The following is a 22,500-nucleotide window of genomic DNA, read 5'->3' on the forward strand; positions in this document are numbered from 1 at the left end:
TATATATATATATATGTGTGTGTATATATATATATGTATATATCTCCTCTGCCTCCTGAGGGAAACATGTGACTCTTCACCTGCTATATGCTCTGCTGTTTAGTGGTAAGCAAATATTACAGTGAGTTTATGAGACTTTCCTTTTTTTCCTTTTTTGGAAACTTGCTTGCTAAGCGCTGTGAGAGTGAACTAACACTGTAACACTGGGGAACATAACCAAAGCCAAAACAATGAGCTGCAAGACACTAAAAAGCTCAGTAGAACAGAAGGGAAGATTCAGCCTAAAAGTCTCTGGAGACTTGTCACTTACACTGACGCCTTTCACATTGTCATTTGAGCTCATACTGAGCAGAACAGCTTTAAAAAAAATCTTTGTCCGTCAGGCCCGTACATCTGTAGCGGTACAAAATAACTATTTAAAAAAATGATGCATCTGTGCCAAAATCAGCTGACTGTCTCACTCCTACTGTACATCCAGATGCACAAGAGCATATTGGATTTCCATTTTGCAGCCTCTTCAGACTCTATGGTGCTTAAGCCTGGCTCTTACTGAATTGCTCCTCCTGCTCAGACACCACTGAAAGGCTGGTTGACTACAATTTTCTGATTTATTCTCGACGATATCTCTGCAGATAGTTTTGGTTTTGTCTGGGTTTTGAGAGAATTCAGGTGAAAAGGTGCTTTAACAAGTGTCTTTTACATCTGTTGGTCATCTGTAATTTTTTAAAAGCACATTTGCATTCACATAAAGTAACAAACACAGGCACAACTCACTGTTCTCCCATTTGCCCACATGAATTCCTCTCAAGATGAGTCAGTGATCAAGTGTATTTATTGTGACTCACTACGTTTTCTTGGTGTGTGGTGAACCGTGTGTTGAATACCTTTTAAGGCCTTGTAACTAAAGTAAGTAACTAAAATTGAACATCTATTACCATTTCATTTCTATAATAAGGCCACTTCTGTGGTGTGATGTGTTGCAAAAAAAAAAAAAAGCAATGTAAAATCTTTTCTCTGGGTTCTCACCTGCATCCAGGAAATTAGGGAATGTGATGCTGACCAGTATCTGTTGCAGTATTGACCTAAGAGCAAAAAACAAACCCCAAGGATGAGAAGTCTGGATTCATGGAACATAACTTGGAGTAAATCATCTGTGTAAATGCTAATGCGAATCAAAACTTCACAACATGCTGAAGTCCACACAGTATTTCATTAAAATGTCTTATTGTATGCTATGACTTAACTCTAAATATGGCTACATTGTGTGTGTGTGACCAGAAAATCCATTTTATTGGACATATTGTAAAACAAGCTGTTAATGACATCAGGACATAGAGACAGAGCATAAATCAAGAGAAGATTTTGCGGAATGTTGACTGTCTTGGGAATAATTCAACTATTAAACAGATGCTATACATCCATCCTGGAGGAGCAAATCCTTGCCTGCTTTCCATTAGGATCTGAAGTTAAGCAATTACATTTCTGGTTTTATACTGTGTCATTTTGTTATTAATCATTTGAAAGAAAAAATGGGATGACACTAATGCCAACCATATTGGAAAAGGTTAAGAAAAGAAAAAAAAGACTCACCAGGCTGCAGCTGTCGCCCACCATCCTAAATTCAAAATATCTGCGATTGTGGGCTGAGAGGGGCAAACAACATGAAAATGAATCAGAAGAGGACAAAATTACGTCTATAATGAAATGTATAACAAATGATTTTAAGCTGGTTGATCCAACTTGAACATCCTGCTTGTGTTTACAGTGGCGGCAGACCGTTCAGTTTTGCCAGGCACAAAGACCAAAAGGTCCAGCCGGAGATTTTATTTTCCTCTCTCTCAGAGGAAATTAGAGCACAAATCCTCCTCAACAGATGCGAGCATAAATATGTAAACAAAGAGCCAGTGAGAAAACAAAGTAGCACACGGTTTAAATAAAAGGCCCAACATGTTGCTTTGATTAAGCTTAGCATGCGAGGGCCTTGTTTAGGTCAATCAGCGCTGCTTTCTCTTCAGTTGACGGTGTGTTGAGTCATCAAGGAGTCTTAACTAACCGTGTTAGAGGCATCACTGGTTGTTGACAGCTGCTTTGATCAGAAGGTACGTGAAAGCTTTCATCTCACCTTGGCCACTCAAGCATGTTGTCCACATTTATGGTCCGAGATGGGAAATTATGTGGAAATTTGTCTGATAGTGAGGAGGATGTTTTTTTGCCCAACTCTAACCCTTAACCCTTTCTTCTGTATCAGCTTATTACCTCTACCTAGTGTTACCAGTAAATGTGTACCCCTCAGGATCCAAGACGAATTCATCAGTTCTGGAGTAATATCTGCCAACAATCGGCATCATTTCACTGCAAGTTGTGTTTCGTAAGTGATGAAAAACAGTGCCCCTTACTACATCACTTGTGTGTGTTAGCCAAGCACGCCAGACCACCTAATCCTGTTACTGTTACTGCAACTCTCGCTCTAACACTTTCAGCATACCCTCTGCTTCCCTTCTCATCTGCTCTACACAGATTTATGGGTCCCTGGTGAGTGACGGTTTGTGTATTTGCATGGGTGTGTGAGGAAGCAGTTATTAGTAAAAATGGCTGCATGTGTACTTGCATCTGTCTGTATGCTCATGCAGGGAAATTAGTAAACGTATGGATATCAAAATGTGTGAACATGTAAGTGTGGGGTGTGCACATATGGGGTGCTTAAGTGTGTGTGTGGTAGGTTGTGTGTGTATAATCTCTGGCTTATGTAACTCACCACATAGACGGATCGCAGGCCTGCAGCCGCCTTGCTCTCTCTCTTGGGGTCGCAGAGCGACTGGTAGTCGAAGGTCTGCTTAAAGGTGAACAGGGAGTCGTTCAGGCTTCTCATGAGGGCAGGGTCGATAAGACCAAAGAAGCGTCCGATCTAATGGTAGGAGGGAGAATGTAGAAAGAAGTAGAAAATGTAAAAAGAAAGGCTACAGGCAAAAAATTAACTGCTTGGCCTCCCTTTCAGAAAATATTTTAAAGACGGCCAAAAGCACTGAAACCTTTAGTTTCCGTCTGCGAAAATGCTCACAAGCTGCTAAAAGTGATTTGATGTCCACTAAACTTTAACACAGAGGAGTAAAACTTTATAAGTTGACCCACGATGAAAGCAGAAACTAACTATATATATATCGTTTTTTCAGTCAAATACAGGCAAGGATCCCTACACAGATAACCATATAAGACTTCATTAAAAAACAGTCCCTTTTAAAACACACACTAATGTACACCAACCCTTCATCCATTAGTACACCTGACGACCAGCGTGTGACCTCACTTCATAGGGGAAACCATTTCAGTAACAAGGGTCCACTGAGAAATGTTTGAACCTTTAAAATGCACATTGTGTCAGTGACTGAGGATTTCCTCAATATTTCTCATTTACAGAGTGCTTAAACATTTTTATACTTTGGGCTTGCAGTAGTTAAATCTATGTAAAACACGTGCACGAAAAAGCCAAGAATGTGTAAACATGTGCAGAAAATGTTCACAGTAAATTTATAGACACACACACACAGTAAATCTCCCTCAAACCAGGATGATTGACTTCACTTTAATCTGATTAACACAGTCCACCAGGCAACTATAAATTTCTACTTAGAGGAAGTAGTTTGTCTCGGCATCTCAGAGGTGTGACATGACCGTGTGCACGGGAGTGTTTAAGTACTTGTGTATCCAAAAGGGATTATGTAAAATTAGTAGTAGTCATCTATGCGTGTTTGTGCTGAGAGATGTGGAGCTGTGCATGTGCTTGAATATGTCTGTGTGTGTGTGTGTGTGTATGTGTGTGTGCATGAGGAAATACAAACTATCCCTTTCCATGCACTTTGTAAGGTCAGCGTTAACAAGCCCTCCTCCACATATCCATTCCTCTTCAGTCCAACAGCCAAAGAATGTATAAATCTTCCAATCTATAAGGTAAAGGAAGCCTTCTCCCCTTCCCCTTTGCAATAACACAAATAATGAAGTAACAGTCACAACCCTGTTGGCTGCAGACTCCCTGAGGGATGTGGAGAAAGAAAAGGAACGAGCCAGAGAGAGAAAGACATAAAGAGGGAGAGAAAGCGAGAAGCTTACAGAGGGAGAGCAACTTCGCTCCTGTAAGAAATATGATTGAGGGCACACGGCCTTTTCCAAACAAGGCCTCAGGTCCCTGGGTTTTAGTGCTGCTGCCAAACTTCAGAGGGCGACTGATTTATCCAGCGCACACCCAGCCCTGATTAGGAAGGGGCCGAGGCCGCATGAAAAAACATTTACTCAGACGACAGCAGGGGCCCGCTCTTAGCGTTTAGGATAGGGCAACAAGGAGTGAGATGAAATGAGTGTGCTTACTGTATACTGTATGTGTTTGCACACGTATCCGGCAGTGGAAAGATCATTCAATCGTGTTTGAGAGGCTTCATTAGTTTATTTTTTGTTAAGGTTGATCACAGTGAAGTATTGCTTCAAGTTTGAACATTAAAGGATGAAGTGGGTCTCATTTAGAATATGAAGAATTTAAAGTTGGTTTCAGGGCAGTAATCCAAACTATATAAGCGCCATATGATCAGTGAGGTGAGTGCTTCATACTGAACAAAGTGTGACATTTTATTTTCAGTAGTTTGAGGAAGAACAAAGATTTTTAAGTCGAGTCAACAACCGAAGTTTGACTCACTTTCACACTCACTTTCAATTGCATTTCATGTACGGGCTTTGTTCAGTTGTGATCATGGTCACATGACAACAGGTGGTCATATATAGGCTTGACCCCTCCTAGTCTGGGAAGTGATAACAACTGGCAACCCTCTTCTGCTGATGAAGACTGTGAGATGCGGATGAAAGCTCTGAAAAAAGCTAGTGAGTAAACCTTGAGTTCATTTTTTTCCTGTCAAAAACATTTTATCTATGTTATATTCCACAATATTTACACAGAATAATTCAATCATTATATTGTCATAAAATGTCCTAAAATATGAATCTAGGAACCACAGAATGCTCTCGAGGAACATCTTTCTATGAATTATGGAGATAATTAATCCCTAATGTCAAAATCTCTAGAAAATGACCATGTCTGCTCTCCTCTAAACAATCTATCTAACTTTCTAATGAAGCAACCTTTGTAAAGAAGTTGCAAACATCATCTTGTTAATAGTTAATAAACCATTGACTTATGCTTATAGATCCATATGAGTCATCAATGACAGCATCTTTTGGGTTGCCAGGTTGTGTGAAAAATTGAACACTATTTTTTAGAAAAGGGCTGCCGATGATTTGAACCAAAACCAAATTTTAAAAAACGTGTTGACACTAACAACTTCAGACTTGATATCCTTTATTAATTACTTATTAAGATTTATAACTGCTGACCTGATGGATTATTAGAAAGTGAGAGACTCACAAGCATAATAATGGATAATCCAACAATGGCACTGCGTTATTAACCAATTGAAAGGATTTACATCAGGCAATGGATTACCAAACATTTGTCCTTATTTATTACTTTAACCTGCTCTATAAACCCTAAGTTAATTATTTATTAGATTGATAATGCTAAACCTATTAACCCTTTCTGAAAGGTGTTTCGTTAGAAAATGGTACTGAAATGTAATGTGCACTAGTGATGTTTTATAAATTTTTGTGACAACGTAGAATCACATCATCTTGAGATATAGTTTTGTGAATGAGAGTAAAATGCAGCGGCCTACCTGATCGTTATATTTATCTCGATTGGACATCACTAGGAAGCCCCCGTCATCCAGAATGACACAGTCTACGTACTGGAATCACATAGAGACGATTAAACCGCTGTTGCATTCTCATGATTCTTATCCATAAATAACAGCTGAAAACGTAAAAGATATTCAATTAAACCTCTTACCTCATCTTCTCTCTGACAGCCACAGATTTCATCATTGCACTGGAAACACAGTAGAGCGGATAGAGTGATGAAAGCCACAGTCTGGATCAAACGTGTGTCCATGCACATACGTGTCGTGCAGACAGAATATACTCACATTCACCCTCTGTGTGGTGTTGATGAATCTCGCCATCCAGTCACTTTTGTCCAACAACACGCCGACCACTGGGATAAAACACAAAAGCCAGACATCCTAGATCATGTTGGACCTCTATGTCAACTTTACTCTTTGAACTTCGAAAATGCAAACTTGGCCGAGGATCAGAGGAGACTAGACAACCTGATGTGTGGTTTGTGTGTGTTTGTGTGCATGTGTCAGAGGGAGGGGGGAAACAGACAAACGAGGAGTAGCAGACTTGTGTGTCAGAACAAACAGAGGCATGAATAGGTTTACAGCTATAGGGTTGCAAGTGTGTGTGTGTGTGTGTTTATGTGTAAGTGGCAGAGTGAGCGATTCAATTTGAGAAATGATGAGTATAAATGTTAAAATACACTCCCCTCTTTCTCTTTGGATGTGTGTGTGTGTGTGTGTGTGTGTGTGTGTGTGTCCTCACCAGCTGGTTTAAGTATGATACCATCAATATTGAGGTTTACTGCTCTGCTCACTAGGACTGAGTCATCACTTGCTGCAAGAAGAAGGACAACGGAATCCCAGTATATAATGTGAGTTTACATAAATAAAACAAACATACAGACTCAATATGGTGGCTGTTACTCACTGTTCTCTTTTTTGGGGTAGGGTGTTGGGGTGAAGATGTACAGATCATTGTCTAAACTTCTCTTATAGAAACTTGACTCATACGTCTCTGCTTCTTCTTTCCAGTACAGTCCAGCACTGTCAAATGCATTTATACAAAACAACACACATACACACACAAATGATGCAATTATCAGCCCATTTTCTGAGAAACCATACCACATCTTACTGTGGATACCTTTACCAACTACAGACCCATTTCCACCTTGTTTTTTCACTCATACTTGAGAGACATGTTGCAGTCAAACCATATCGGGGCCCCTGAGCAAGTTAACAACCTGGTGATTGCTGCTAATTTTGGTCCCCCCATGAATGAACTGTGACATTACTTTGAATCCATTTGCAACTATATTTCAGTGGTGCAGGTAATTTTTATATGGGAACACATTCATTTACAAAAATGTCATCTCTGATTGTACCACAGGGATCTATATTGGGTCCTATGTGCTTTCCATATACAAACTTCCGCTTGGCCATATCTGTTGTGAATATGATGCTGAAGTACATTTTTCTGCAGATTATATAGGCTAGATACTTACATCTTCACCTCTCAAGATGTTCTTGGTAAATGGTCTGAAATTGAACATTGCTTGTAAGCTGTTAGTGCAGGCCTAACTTCATGCTTTTAACTGCAAATATAAAAATCTTACATCTTGTTGCTCCCAAGGTTAATTCGTCATTGTTGCCAAATGCTCCCTTGACATCTACAATATCTATTAAAACTCAAAAACTTCTCTTAAACCTGTGATCTTTTATTCCTGCCATACTTTCAAAATCATAACCTATACCCCTGTGACCCAGACACCAACAAACAGCAGTTGATGGATGGATAAATGTTTAAAATTTCACATTCCTTGTGTAAGATGCATATTTCTTGGCAGACCACATCATTATTCCTACTATTTTGGGATTATCTAATATTTTCTCCTTCCCATGCTCCTAAATCGACCCCCCTGTCCAATCATTTGACACGTACCTCTTGGGGTAGACCCGTGTGATTCCCCCATCAGTGGCAACAAATCTAGCCATGACACCAAACCTGACGAGCAGATAAGATAAAGCTATAAACCACATTTGACATCAATTTTGCTGGATCATGAAAAATATTCGGTGCTTCACTTACTGCAACTCGTTTTGCTTCCAAAGCTTAATTAGATCCGAGGTGATGCCAGCATCTAGGAGCAACCGGTTCACCAGCTCCACATTACCTTCACAGCAAAAACAGTATCACTGTCAATCACTTTCAACTTGTTATCTTTCAGAAGCATTTGTGTTTCTGCTGTGAGGGAGTGTTTAAATGCTTGGTCTTTGATCAGTCAGACATCAGCTCTTTTATTAGCCTGAAAGGTCTGATAAACATCCGCCAGAAAATATAAGACAACACAGAACAAAATAGTAATGTAATAATCTGAGAAAAAAGAGAGGGAAGGAAAGGTAACAAAAAAAACATTTACATCACATTTTAGGCATCCATAATGAATTTCAAATGTAGTTTCAAATGGGAATAAGCTTCAGTTGATCAATGGCGAAATTTTCAAGCCCCTGAAAGGTCCAAATATGAGCAAACAGAGCAAAAAAGAACCAATCATTTTTTTTCCTTTTTAAAAAGAAGGCAAGTCTGTGAAGAAAAGGTTATATCTCAGAACTGTCCTGTGAAACAAAACAGAAACAGACACAGTCTAACAATGAAACTGAAGCAATGAAATATGCATTTAATTTTGCAAAAAAAAAAAAATTACATAAATGTGCCTGATGCTGCCAAGGTGTAGATGGTGGGTTGATATAGGTGTAACAAATTATTTTCCGAGACATCCGACAAGACCACATGACAAACATAACAGGCGATAAAAGCCGCTCGCCCATTTTTTGGGCCGTGTCCGCCTCTTTGAACCCTCTGACGACCCGCTTCAGTCCATTAACATCGAGGCTCGTCGATACGCCCCCACCACCTCCTCCAACCTTTATGACACACCACACACATCAGAGAAAACAGCTGGTGTAACACTTTATTTCCCCCCTACCCCACCTTCCCTCCTTGTTCAATGGTTTTCATTAGGGATCCTTTATTGAAGGCAGCCCAGGAATTCCTAATGTACTTCAACTTCTTCGCCACTGCAGTGGCTTAACCAAGTAAAGCGTGTAACGATACTCGAGCTGCCAATAGTCCACATGGGCCATACTCCTCTCTTTCTCCCTCGGCGCTCCCTATGGACTCCATTAAACTAGCAGGTAATAATGGTGAAAGAAATATTTCAATTGGGTGAAAAGTTTTATTGGATTGATCATGTGGAGATGTTTGAAGTTCTTAAATGCAAACCATCAAATTATACTGTAGGACACAATAAAGGAGCACTTTAATAAATATTTCGGGACCTTTTGTTTCACTCAATAGGCAAAAAAAAGTGAGTGATGCATATCAATGAGCGAATGCAAGAAATGGCAAGGATGTTAATGCGTTGGTCAGATGTTTGGGAGAAGGTCAACTGGGCCCTGATTTGTGTTTTATTGCTCCGCTCGCGCTCTTGGCTTGACGTGTCCTGCTCTTTCTCACAAACACACAGTAATTGGATGAGGTCGAGCGGCTATAGGTGGGGTGTGGAAGGAATATTACTGGTGAATATTGTGTGTGCGCGCGAGCACGGGTGTGTCACATCTAAGCCGACGTACCTCACACATGTGCACTCAGGCGTGTGATGGTCAGACTTTTAGAGTTAGCATCAAATGGGTAACACGAACTCAGGGGTTCCACATTACAAAGCTTTGCCTGGTCATGCACACCAAACCATCCAGCCAGACCTGTATTTCACTGGAAAGAGAGACCTCTGGGAATAGGTTTCGGTTGGCGCTCCTCCATTAAATGTTCAATGCACACCCTAATGCCAGGCCAGATGGCTGAGATTCATTCACATATTCATACAATACCAAATACTGTGAGTCTTAGCAGCTCTTTGAGATGTAAATAGGAGTCTATAGTGAGAATGAGGTCCAAGAGTGTTGTAGAGTACATGAAGATCCAGTATTTGATTCTCAAGGAAAATGTCACAGCTGATGGCAGCAGGAGCATGTAAGGTGGAAAGAGGTTTTAATACTCACACATGGGGTTGTTTGGAGTCTTTGTGTCAATGTAATTGTTGAACTCCATGAGGAACTCAGTGTTGTTCTTATTCTTGTCAGGTGGCTTCAAGTCCTTACAGTACACCCTATGGGAAACAAAAGAAATTTAAAGTGAACTAATGTAAGAACCACATGGATTGAAATTTGCCATCGTCATGTCACATGTAAAAAAAAACAAACAAACATCTTTTTCAAATCGTTTGAAAAATGTAATCCGAATAAACCACATGCCATCTCACCTCGGTGCGATAAATGTATAGCCATATTCATCAAACTTGTCTGCGAGCAGGCTTTCAGAAACTGGTGAAAGGTACAAAGTATTATGAGTTTCCCTCTCACACAGGTCAATATTAGACAGTCAATATTAAGCTGAGAGAATCATTGTAAACAGATGAGACTTGCTCCACCTGTTGAATATTGAACAGTGCAACAGTAAAAGAAAACTCCTACAGGGACCAAAACCTGAAATGAGATTTCATCTCCAGGCAGGACTGAGCAAAAACAATATCAGCGCCATTGCTCCATATATTCAACATTTCCACATCCCTCCTTAAAACAACAACAAAGAAGTTCAAGATATTTAGATAAATTGCAAGGTAGCTTTATAAAGCGAGGGGTTGGTACTCACAAAGATAAAATAAATAAATTAAAAACCAAACTCATAAAAATGGACTAACTGAAGCTAAAGTCGTGGAGAGTTTTACACCGCATAGAAATAGAACTCGGTCTTGCACAAATCAGGTAAAAATAATAAGGACCAGAATAGACTTGGCCAGACATGCTGGGTAAAGGACCGACAAGGCTCAAGAACAGGAGGGAGATGAAATAAAGGAAAAAAATACTTGCCATTTTTCCCTGGAGTGGAAAAAATCCCAGCAGAGAGAAAGTGAGCGAACAAGAGAATCAGCCCCCAGGGAGGTTAAAGACGAGAGGGAAAAGAAAGGGAAAAAAAGACAGGGTAAAACCACAAGGGTCAAAGGTGACACAATATTTTATTCACAGAGCGAGTCCTGAATAGAAATATTGCATTCCAAACAAAAGGTTTTAGGCCTTTGGATGTAAATGGAGACAGTGCTGATGGAGAACACAAAGAAAGGCTTAAAATGTGGTCAGAAGTGTTTAAAGTGATGATTTAGATGTGTTCTTAGCATTAGTATTAGCATTCTTTTGGTGATACAGTAAATCCCTGGACTTACTGCACTTCACTGATGTATTTGCATCAGAATGAGCCAAGGAATATTAACCACAGCTCATAACCTTCACGTTCCTTTGACATTCTCCAAAGCGCACTGCGTCGACAGTTGATTATACAGTACAGCAAAATTTCTCATGACGACATGGGCTACTCCTTGTCCTCTTTGGTGTTCACGATTGGGAAATAATTGCCCCCATGTGGTTTTCCTTTGATATTCGGTCACCACTTACTAATCCAACAAAGTATCTAGTAATGATGGATAGCAGGGAGATTTGGGGAGTGACGACTGCATATATTTCCTGCAGTCTTGCACGCCTTTTTACACCGATGATGACATTCCTGCAAGTTATGTGAATATTTTGAGTCAGTAAAATATCCACGACATGCAGCTTCAATCCATCCAAAATGATGGATTTCAACATGAATCAATCTCACACACAGAAACATGCAAGACAAGAACTCGCGATGACTTAACAAATGCATTACAAATAGAAATGGGAATTGGGACATGATATGTTTTCTAATTGACATTTATATTTGCTGTCTGAAGAAGTATAAAACAGACATGAGTCAAGATACAGTTTCAGATAAACCACAGAGCTTAACAATGTTCTGTGAAGATTTCAGCTTCAATGGCCACAAACAAGATGAAAATGATGACAAAGCACACAGAAGGACAAGCAGAGGAGATGAAAGTTAGTGTCTTAAGAAGGAGCCTGTCTTTCATTAGGAGTTATTTAACAAGGCTGTAAAACTCAAAGTGAGTCAAAAAAAAGAAGAGAAAACTAAAGAAAACAAAGAAAAGCATCGACTCATGTTTTGGGTGCAGACTCACAGCTTTCTCCTTTATGGCTTCACCTTTAAATAATGCAAACATCCTGTCCTCTGTTGTTCCTGCTACAGTGGGTTAGTGCCAAAACCACATCTGAGGGCCACTGGAACAGGTGGGGGTTAAATACATACATGCGCACACAGACATACACACGCCGTCTGCAACGCGCTGTGTGGGCACCCCTTGCATGCGAAGCGATGCTTCAGAGAGCAGACGCCGGCTTGATTCAGTGCAACAGAATTGTCATTATTTATCAGAAGCCATCAAAGGAAGAAAAACAGATAATGAGAACAAAATGCCTCAGTGTTTGTGAGTCTAACAACACATTTGATGAACCAAGTTAGAGGTGAAGTTACATCCAAAGTCTGACGGTGGTGTGAGAGTAAGAAGACGACACGGGTTAAGAGGTAAAGCACAGGAGGAGAATACTTGCCCAAAAATGCTGCAGGGGGTCCAACACACCAGGAATGGTCAAGAGTTGAGGAGGGCAGGAGAACGGGAGGAGGGAGGAGGAAAAACAGATGAGGAGAGGAAACGGGGAATTGGAAAAGAGAGCACGAAAGGAAAGAAGGTTGCTTAATTCAACTTGAAGTTGAAGTAAGGAGCCAAAGGAAGATACGAGGGGTATTTTCAGTAATTTAGGGTGACACGAGTGTGTATGTGTATGTATTAATAATGTGTGGACAAAAAACTGTCAATACAGCCACATTGTGGGAACTTGAAAAATGATTTTAGCTTCATGTTGAAGTTTGGTTTACACAGTATAGTTATGGTTATGATTAGAGTGACTTTCCAGAGAATTCATGTAAATGAATAAAATGTCCTCTGGAGAAGCAGAAACAAATAAGAGTGGGTGTTTTACTCAAAGAAACACACTGAAATGTCACTTTGATTTTTCATGAAAGTGTGTACATAACCACACTGATGGGTTCACGTTTTAACCAATTTGTTTCTGTTACACTTCACTGCTCTTACTTTACAGTATTTTAGAGGCATATATTGAGTTTTAGATTTCATTCAATTAATTTCACTCGCAGGGATTTGACACTTGCTTGAGATTCATGACACATTTTGTTACCTTTAGTAAATCTACTTATTTACTCTGCTGTTAGTGTGTTCAAGGACGCTCTTTTAATGTTTGGATCCAGCTGTGAAACAAAATCTCAGCTGCAGGAACAACTTTGAGAGTGCCACCAAATATAGTTTTCACTCTGCTCACAAATGCACTTAATGAAACTACTGCAATGTTCACTGATGGAGAACCATGGTCAGGAAAGCTTCAAGCCCCTGCCGACTGATTTTTACAGCATTCTGATATAAAGAGCAGTCGATGGTTGCTTATAAGGTGGGAAATTAGTCTGAAAATGTATAATTTGCTACAAAAAGTAGTTGGTATTAATGTAAAGTTTATGTAATAAATGGAAAACTTTAAGTAACTGTGCATCCACTAATTGACAAATGTCCTTTGAAGCCCTGTTTCGGCTATAGAGTGCAGATGGACAGACAGACAGACCTTAACCAGGGATGGCTCCATCTTAACTGCAGTGAAAACACACACACTTACACACACACTATAAAACTGTCCTTTGAGTAACACTATGAGTCAATGACATCTTTTACTAGTGGGAACAGACAGGGCTCAACAGAGACATGAGACGACAGCGCTACACATATGGAGCCTCTGATCCAGCGTATCCATTCGGTAGGCCAGAGCATGAACACACACACACACACAGATTCCCACTTGTAGACACACACACACACACACACACACACACACACACACACACACACACACACGGAATGAGGCACTTAGCTCTAAATGAATTGATGAGTACTGTATGTGTGAAAGGGGACACTGGAGCCGCTCGTCCCGCTGTCTGGCGACAAAAACTTATAACGGCACCACAACTGAGGGTGTGTGTTACCATAGCGACAAAAGAGGCGAGGGCATGCAGGGGTGGTGTAGATATATGTGGGTGTGTATGTGCATGTGCGTGTGTGTGTGTGTGTGTGTGTGTGTGTGTGTGTGTGGGGTGCTGTGAATGATGGATAGGAACCATAAGCTGAGGCACAGGCATTTCTCAGCCTTACATGGAGAGCAGTTACTGGACAGCGTTAGCAGTCACTCTCCACCCAGCACTATTTATCTACCGACTTCAGAAGTGGAAGGGAAATGGTAGAGAGTGGAAAAACTAAGAATGGCACAAGAGGCTGAACTGATTTAAGGTGGAACTTACATTTTGCCTGGGTGATTGTGTCACCGATTGTGGCCCGGATGTAGTGCATACTGTACTCAGGAAGGACCAGGGCCAGGCTGAGAGAGGAGAGACACACACACAGAAATCTCATAGCAAAATCTATTTTTATTTTTAGCTTTAGCTTATTTTTTGCGCTGAACTTTTCATGCTATGTACACTACGACTTTTAAGCTTCTGTTCTGCTTCTACTTTGTGATTTTGTTTCACTGCATTTTTGAACAAAGTACGCATTTCATTGTCTGAGAATGTATCTGCAGGCACTCTATCTTGCTCAACCAAACAATTCACATGCAAGAACACCTAATGAAATCATTGTACCCACCCCCGCCCCCGACTCTCAAGAAAATGATTTTATGCAATTATGAGGAAGATTTAGCATTAAGTGTGCCAGTGCAAAGCATGTGGAGTTCCTGTTTCTGGATTTAGTTTGGTAAAAAAGCACTTTACAAATCACTTCAGGACATATTCAACATATGATATTTACCTGTAATCTGTCCCCTTTACTGGTGCATACGTGTACGCTCTCTGACCTTGGTCAATGTAGCGCTTTGAAGGCAACAGTTTGGTCAGTAAACATGTACATTTATAAGCAGATGTACTAATTACTGACATGAACTAATTAACCATGCAATATAAAATTACCTCATCTTGGGATTTCACCAGTGTATTTATTGTGTAATTTCCTGTTCCTCCGTCGATCATTTTTTTTCGCATCTGTTGACCGATTTAAAAGAAAAAATTTTAAGAATAATTAATCATACTGTCATGAGAAATTACAGAACTATTGATTCTGACGTGAGCTCATAGAATCATAGAAGTTAGATTAACTGATTTTCCAAACCTCCACTTTGATCTCATTCTCTATCTCTGCATCCAGGAAGTCCAGCGTTACAGGTTCATGAAACTTGGCAGTCTACATGGAAATGCAAGCAATTAGTCAGTACTATAATTTATCATTTGACTACAAAGGAGAAAAATAAGCAACGAGCAGCGGTTCCTGATCGTCTGTTTTCAAAAATAGAAATTTTGCAACCTTGAAGAGGGAACAAATTATAGACTAAACTGTTAACTCTTGACTTTTGAATGTTGTGATCATCTGTGATCAATGTGTGTGTAATTTACAAGAAGAGTGGATATCTAAAAGGTCAATGGGAAACATATTGCAATGTTTCAACAAACATCCTGGAGCCATATGATCGAATTATTTGTAAAAAAAAAAAAACAAAAAACAAAAAAACAAACAAACAAAAAAAAAACAGGAACTGAAATGTCAGCCAAGTGAAACACACTGATGTTTAAATTGTCATATTTGATCAAGGTGCATTTTGTAACATGTAACAGTGGGTTGCTAAAACTCCTGTAGGCTGAATTAATGTGCACCTAATGCATTTTAGCAAAGAAGCGAGAAACTTTGGAGCGACAAAAGTGACAGAACGGTCCCTGGAAAAAGGTAATGTCTGGCCGTTCTAAATCATACGTGAGACATTTGGCCTACCAGAGGCTGGAGGTTAGGGTGAAGCAGCACATAACCGTTGGGGTCAATGGCAAAGTAGTAACCATTTGGTCCAAACTACAGGAAAGAGGAAATAAAGAAGGAGATATCTGTGAAAGGAAGGAACCCAGGTACAAAATATGACATCTACTGTAGACTGTGCACAGGTTCATTGCTCTTACAGTAAACCGAGGTGTGAGTCTCTTGATATCTTCCAGGGAGACATCAATAGCCATAACCCCCAAAATGAGCTGGTTTTGCGATTTCTGAGAGAAAACATGAGAAAAAGAGAGAAAGAAAGAGTCAGTGTAAGACCCATGTATGAGTCCTGTTGTTCTTTCTGGATGAGTCAAGTCCCTCTGTGCATTCTGAATGATTTCAAGGAAATGGAGTGCAACAGAAATCTGGTCAGTCTCATTCCCAAAAGCCTTACAGGCCGCCATGACTCACTGACAAGGCATTTCCAGCCTCGTTTTCAGTCATAATGGAGGTAAACCCCGAACCCTTCGAGGTAGACATGTAAGCTCATCTTGAAGCACTTAGCTACTGGATCATTTGTCTCTCTGATCTGCAGGTTTGATCTCATTTTGATTTCTGCTGCATGACATCCTAGATTCTCTTCCTGTGGAGGCACGTGGGAGAGCTTTGAGGGACCTCAGCGTCAACAGAGGATATAAAGAAGAGCCACAAGAAAGCAGAGGATAAAAGTAAAGGATGAGACGATAAATGGGAGTATTCATGTTGTATGTTTATTTTTTGGTCTGGTACACATTATGGTGTGTCATGAAACTGCGGACTTAAAATTCTTCCTTGGGGTCAAAGTGTGAGACACAGTCAATTTAATAAGTAAATCAACTGTAAATAAGATGGATGTTTATAAAATATAAAAAGGTGCAATTTACAACAGCTATGTCAACAAAATAATTTAGTAAATTAGGATCTACATAAAATGAGAATACAAAAGCCAACCTTTGAGCCTGTGTTGGTCTTGTTGAAGACGGGCAGAGTTCCAGTGATCACCAGGCCAAGCTCCTGGAAGATCAAACACACAACAAATTGAAAATACATTAAGTATTTAAGTAGTTCAGTCATGTCAGATTTATTTCCCATGGCCTAAATTCACAGAGGACTTACTTAGGCTGTACGTTATCTTATTTTGTGCGATTTACTGTGAGTATCACCGAGAGCTACAGCTTAGACATAAGAAGTTTCCCTTAACAAAAGGCAGAGACATTTCTGGTGCTGATGGGGTCAGTACAGTCACAACAGTTGACAGCATCTTATCAGTAAACTGAGTGCAATATGCAAACCATTTGGCTCAGTTTACCAGTCTGCGTTCTTATCTATACTCTTGCCTAAAAGTAAATCTTGACAGAAGCTTAAGCGCCACAAAAAAATGGATCCACGCAGCCTTTATGAAATGACGTTAATCTGTCCTTTCACAAACAACACTGGAGAAGAGTTGAAGTTGAGTTTACCAGGATGGCGAACAGCAAATGTTTGGCATGACTGAACGAGAAATTCTTCATCTGACAGAAAACAGATTTCATCTTGTTCTTGCGAAGCTTTACATGTGACTACAAATCCCATGTTCACAACTCCCCCCCTCCCCACACACTTGTCTCAAAGTTGCCTCTTTCTTCACTTAAACTTGTGTGAAATGCATATAACATACCAGTGCATCCAAATAGACGTTGGTCCACTGAACCTGCTTGGCCTTTCTGTCAGCCTTAACCATAGGCCTGCCCAAAACATCCAGGTACTCCTTCAAAAAAAAAAAAAAAAAAAAAAAATTTTCAACCTGCACAGCAGCCATTCAACCACAAGAGGGCGCACTACACGTCTGGTTAAGTGAGCCAGCGAGAACGACAAGCACAGTAGCAGGGATACATGGTTTAAATGAATGTGTCCTTTTGAGTGAATGTGTTTACCTGAGTGTTGAGTCTAATGGCACCTATAGATGGGATCTCATAGTAATAGCCTGAGACAGAGAAATAAGTTTATTTTAAGAACCGCTCAAATGAACTCAAATAACCAGATAAGAAGACCTGATTATAAACATATTGAGCAAGAGGCCAGTATTCAATTGTCGTCTGAAAGCTAACAATATGTTTTTTTGGTAAGAATAACCTGACTTAATGCAGTTGCACTAAAAAGCAAAACCTTCCCACCTCTCACTTGACTAAAGGCCGACTAAAACAAACTTTGAGAATTTAAAGGGCCACTGTGTAGCAGTTTTAGCCCATTTAGTAAAGTAAATATTTTTCACTTCAGCCTACAGAAGAACACACACATACACAAGAGATTTGGGAATAAGAAACGTAAGAATAACGGAGCTCTAATGCCACCTCGTACCCTTATTAGCGCAGGCCATCCACTGTATTGGTTCCTTGTCGTAGTTGTGTTGACCTACTGAAAATGTGAAGATGCGCACCTGTGAGGGGAAGAAAACGGGGAAGAAAAATGAATATGATGAAAAGCAAAGACTCCTGCAGTCTCCTCTGTGAACATTGTGTTTACAGTCCTACCGCTTGCTTTGGGTTATATTTTTCAAAGATCTCCTCTGCCCTTTCTTCTCCTCCGTCAGTGAAGAGCATGATAATCTTGTTACAGTTAGCCCTTGACACATTCACCTGGGGGACACACACGCATACAGATCTGTTTAACTAATGAAAGTGAATAACGACACAATCTTTTTGTTACAGGGACATGCTGAAGAAGTGGTTGCTAAAAGAATCCAAGGCTAACATAAGCAGATGGCAAGGGAAGCATGAGATCTTGCTCTGGTACAAAAAAAAAAAAACCCAAAAAACTGCAATGTCCGAAAGAACCAGAAGAGGTCGACACATACTCACTCTTCATGGGAACACCACTGGGACTGAGTTGTCAGTGTGTCCAAGTTCCATCATTATTTTCATAATTGAATGAAAATGATAAATTAAATGAACAGAAGTGTTAAGTAGATTTCAGTTAAGAAGTGTCGCACTGCATATTTCAGGGGACAACAGATTGACAGCGACGTCCTCTACATCACCCCCCTCCCATCCACAAACGACACACACACGCACACACACACACACACCCACACACACACACACACACACACACACACACACACACACACACACACACACACACTCTCCTACGTCCCTTATGTTAGCCAGACACAGATACCACAGAAATATTCCACCACGCTCTCCTACGCTGACACCTTACCTGTGCGAGCTGCTCGAAGGCCAGCTCGAAGCCGCCTTTGTAGTTGGTGATACCCTTAGCAAGGATGTTCTCTACGGCTTCTTTCAGAATCTTCTTGTTGCGGACGTTGGCCTGCACCAGGTTCTTAAAACAGGCTGCATGTGTGGCCTTTTCATTGAACTGGAGGGAAGAGGGAAGGAGGGATGATGGGAAGTGGTGGGAAGGCACTTGCACATATTTTCAGTTAAATATGTGGCCTGTTTTCCCTTCGTTGCAGAGTCATGCAGTGTCCCTTAAACATATAGGATGTACTTTAAATAAGATATGTTAAGAGAGATTAAATGATTCCATTATAAAAAGAAAATAATTATTGACAAATGTTATAAAAGAAATAGATCTTTCACTTCTTGGCCTTGTAAAAATTTGTCATGTGTGAAATGAAATCAGTTTTAATCAAATCTGCACAGACCGAAGGGATCTATAGGAGCAGAAGGAAGGATAGGCAGGAGAGCAGGTAGGGATGTGAAAACAGTGGCATAAGGAGGTAAAAAACAAAACAAAACAAAAAAAAGCTTGATTATGATGAGATTATGCCAAAGAGACAGATATTAGTGTAACTACATTTACAAAGCTCTACATGTTAAGTGTGTTTAGATTAATATTAGTGAATAGTTGGAGTGGAGGAACAGATGGAACCCAATCCATTCATGTGCACACACACAGATATAAATAAACATACATATACACACACACACACACACACACACACACACACACACACACACACACACACACACACACACACACACACACACACACACACACACACACACACACAAACAGCCCATCTATGGAGGACTGGGATGTGGCTCATTAATACCTAACATCTGTTTTGGCCATGACTGTACCCCTCCAATTATCATCATGTTCAAAACACACACACAAAACACACACTTTTAGACATGTGCACAAGCCTTGATGACACCCCTCTTATTTATATAGAAATGTACCTGAAAAACTTTGCACTGTCTACAGTAAATTGACGCAGGCAGCTAAAAATGGAAGTCATATTGAGCTGACTGACAATATACATGAACTTTTAAAAGATAATCACCACTTTTAAGAGAGTTGTCAAAGCAATAGTGAGTGTTTATGGGCACATCAGTCATAAAATAAAAGCTAATTTTTTTAACTAGTTCAAGAAGAAATATTTCAGAGATCACTGCAACATATGCCAAGCAGAGTAAAGAGATCAAACTGGTGAATTGTGCCTGAAGAGAAAAATGTATGTTGTGAGATTCATACAAAAACCCGGATCTCGAAGGAAAAGACTAAATCTAACAGAACTTGTTCCCAAGAGCTATTTTTCTCCATCTACTTGGGTTTATTTTTTCACAACGCCAAAGGATGCTGCAGCTCACAATGTGTCTTTCCAACTATTCAACATGTTGGCGGAAATTTCAGGGCAAATAGCTGCCAAGACATTCGTCCTCGAAACAGAAGCACGCCTCCACAGACACTGATATAAACCACAGTGAAGCCCAGAACTTCATCTAACTCATAATACACATCTTAAAATATCACAGACATGGCAATAAAAGCTCAGCAGAGCAGCATTCTGTATGTGGGAATGTACTATATATATACATGTTGTTGTAATTGTCATAACAATAACAACACTTTAAACATCCTTGCAAACACAGATATGTATCCAGACTCAAAGTTTGCAAATAAATTATATTGAATGTGGAGAACAGGCCAACTGAAGACCCAAAAATTTCCAAAAATATGAGTTTGTCTACAAACAAGCTTGTTATTAAACAAATATAAATTGTCAATGATGAATGAAAAATACGGATTTAAATGATCGGTTTTTCTATGAAATGAGATGTAGCAGTTTTCTTTAAAGAAATTGATGTAAAACTCAATAAATGCTTATAACTCAAGACAACTACCTTAACTCAAGCAACTGTCTTAGAATATAGACTCCATTTTCTTTAAAACCAGTACCGAATAACAGACTTTTTCCCCAAGGAGCTTCCTAGAAATCAACCCAACCCAAGTTTTATAATGTATACAAGTTCTGGTAATGACAGTAATCCACTATTGATTGTGGAGATTCTTGTTAGTTTCTCTGGTTAATGCTACGCGTGTTTGTGAGTGAGACACCTCGGTGTAGTCACAGCAGACTCCAACTGAAATACAAATATCTACTTCATGGGAAAACAGTGCAACTCTAAAAACACAAAAAAAAACTCATTGGCTTGGTGACTGAATAAGTCAGAAATGAAAGAACAGCTACACACACGTACATCAGAGCTGTGAGCAGACCCAGTCGCTTTAATTACAGTTTTATTATGAAAGGCTGTAACAGACTGTACCTTCAAAAAGCTTCAAAATGCTCCTGGACGGTCTACAAACTGAGTCGGATGCCATCAATATACTTATTACACTGCTGCCTGGTTTCATTAACTTCAAAAGCCCTTTCACTTAGCTGATTTGAAAGCTCCAAACAAAAACATAAACCACTGCTTTATTAAGGGAAGTGAAAGAAAATGTAATTAATGGTTCATTTGGAAAGAAGACTGAAAAAGTAATTTATATTTCCCCCCATTAGGAGAGAGTGGAAGAAGGACAAAGAGGAAGCAAATAAGGATCAAGGAGATTTTAGAAACATCCAAGTACATAATGTACCCAGTGCCAAAAATGCTAATTCAGGTTTGTGACATTTCGCTTTTACGTGTGGAGCCCATAATGAGATAAAATGAACAGAAAGCAAGACAGTGAAAATGGAAAAATACGGTTAGACAGCAAGACAGCAGCTTAAAGAAATAGTCTGAAATTCTGGGAAACATTTGCTTTCTTGTCAAGAGTTAGCTAAGAAGATTGACACCACTCTTGTACGCTTAGCTTAGCTTAGCTTAACCCAAAGACTGAAAAAGGGGGGAAACAGCTAGCCTGGCTCTGCCCAAGCATATCTTACTACTGTACCTGCACCTCTAAAGCGTGTTAACATGTTATTAGAGTGGTTTTAATCTTCTCATCTAACTCTCGAAAGAAAGCGAGTTAGTATATTTGACCATTTTTTTTAAGTCTTTCTTTTCATATATTTTGGAGGCTGACTTCAGCATTTGGTGGACAAGGTGAGACACAAATATTCACAATAAAATATCATAAACACATCAAGTCTTATTGGGATTTCAATCTTTATTTATCAGGCCCTTTGACATGTCCTGCTCTGGTGTGTCTGCCTTCCTCCTCACAGCATGTCATTGTTTTCAGTTATTGGCCAAATGACACGTCCTTTTAACAGCTATGTGGTTCAATCACAGTGTCCTTGTGTTCTTGTTTAATTGTATTTATCAGAGAAAATGAAAAATGTGACAAAGCAAGAGGGCAAGATGACATTTTGTTAGCAGTCACCTCTTTTTGATTACTTTCAATGTGCCCTTGTCCAGTCAGATAAAAACAGTGACGAACCTTCTCCTGTTACATTCAGTGTAAACAAGGGACTGAAAGGACAGTTTGGTGGCGATTACCTCCCTTCACTTTGCATCACCAGAGAATATGTAATTGCATTAGAGCATTGCAAGTGTTCTTTAGCTAGCTAACGAAATTAGATAGCTTAAGCTACTTTCACTAAATGACAGATAGCAACAGAGTTTCATGGTTGCTCAGCAACAGCATGAAGAGGAGGATGCCAGCACCATTTCTGAAAGGCTCAAAATCAA

At 39.8% G+C, this 22,500-nt stretch overlaps 1 protein-coding gene across 1 annotated transcript in view; it reads right to left on the minus strand.

Annotated features, from left to right (window-relative positions):
- The window catches only part of LOC111224485 (voltage-dependent calcium channel subunit alpha-2/delta-1-like), a 90,268-nt gene that overhangs the window by 8,745 nt on the left and 59,023 nt on the right, over positions 1-22,500 (minus strand). The window contains exons 11-34 of the mRNA XM_022748983.1: positions 18,791-18,949; positions 18,103-18,207; positions 17,930-18,008; positions 17,506-17,555; positions 17,250-17,339; positions 16,544-16,606; positions 15,757-15,840; positions 15,578-15,652; positions 14,924-14,995; positions 14,725-14,796; positions 14,567-14,628; positions 14,062-14,138; positions 10,034-10,094; positions 9,774-9,880; positions 7,804-7,888; positions 7,657-7,719; positions 6,643-6,758; positions 6,478-6,549; positions 6,021-6,088; positions 5,885-5,923; positions 5,712-5,783; positions 2,756-2,905; positions 1,591-1,643; positions 1,027-1,082 (exon numbers count right to left, since the gene is read on the minus strand). Coding sequence (XP_022604704.1) covers positions 1,027-1,082; positions 1,591-1,643; positions 2,756-2,905; positions 5,712-5,783; positions 5,885-5,923; positions 6,021-6,088; positions 6,478-6,549; positions 6,643-6,758; positions 7,657-7,719; positions 7,804-7,888; positions 9,774-9,880; positions 10,034-10,094; positions 14,062-14,138; positions 14,567-14,628; positions 14,725-14,796; positions 14,924-14,995; positions 15,578-15,652; positions 15,757-15,840; positions 16,544-16,606; positions 17,250-17,339; positions 17,506-17,555; positions 17,930-18,008; positions 18,103-18,207; positions 18,791-18,949 — 1,930 coding nt within the window. The remainder of the gene's footprint in view (positions 1-1,026; positions 1,083-1,590; positions 1,644-2,755; positions 2,906-5,711; positions 5,784-5,884; positions 5,924-6,020; positions 6,089-6,477; positions 6,550-6,642; positions 6,759-7,656; positions 7,720-7,803; positions 7,889-9,773; positions 9,881-10,033; positions 10,095-14,061; positions 14,139-14,566; positions 14,629-14,724; positions 14,797-14,923; positions 14,996-15,577; positions 15,653-15,756; positions 15,841-16,543; positions 16,607-17,249; positions 17,340-17,505; positions 17,556-17,929; positions 18,009-18,102; positions 18,208-18,790; positions 18,950-22,500) is intronic.

The sequence above is a fragment of the Seriola dumerili genome, unplaced genomic scaffold (genome assembly GCF_002260705.1).
Source record: "Seriola dumerili isolate Sdu_G_001 unplaced genomic scaffold, Sdu_1.0 BDQW01000138.1, whole genome shotgun sequence".
Taxonomy (NCBI): Eukaryota; Metazoa; Chordata; class Actinopteri; order Carangiformes; family Carangidae; genus Seriola; species Seriola dumerili.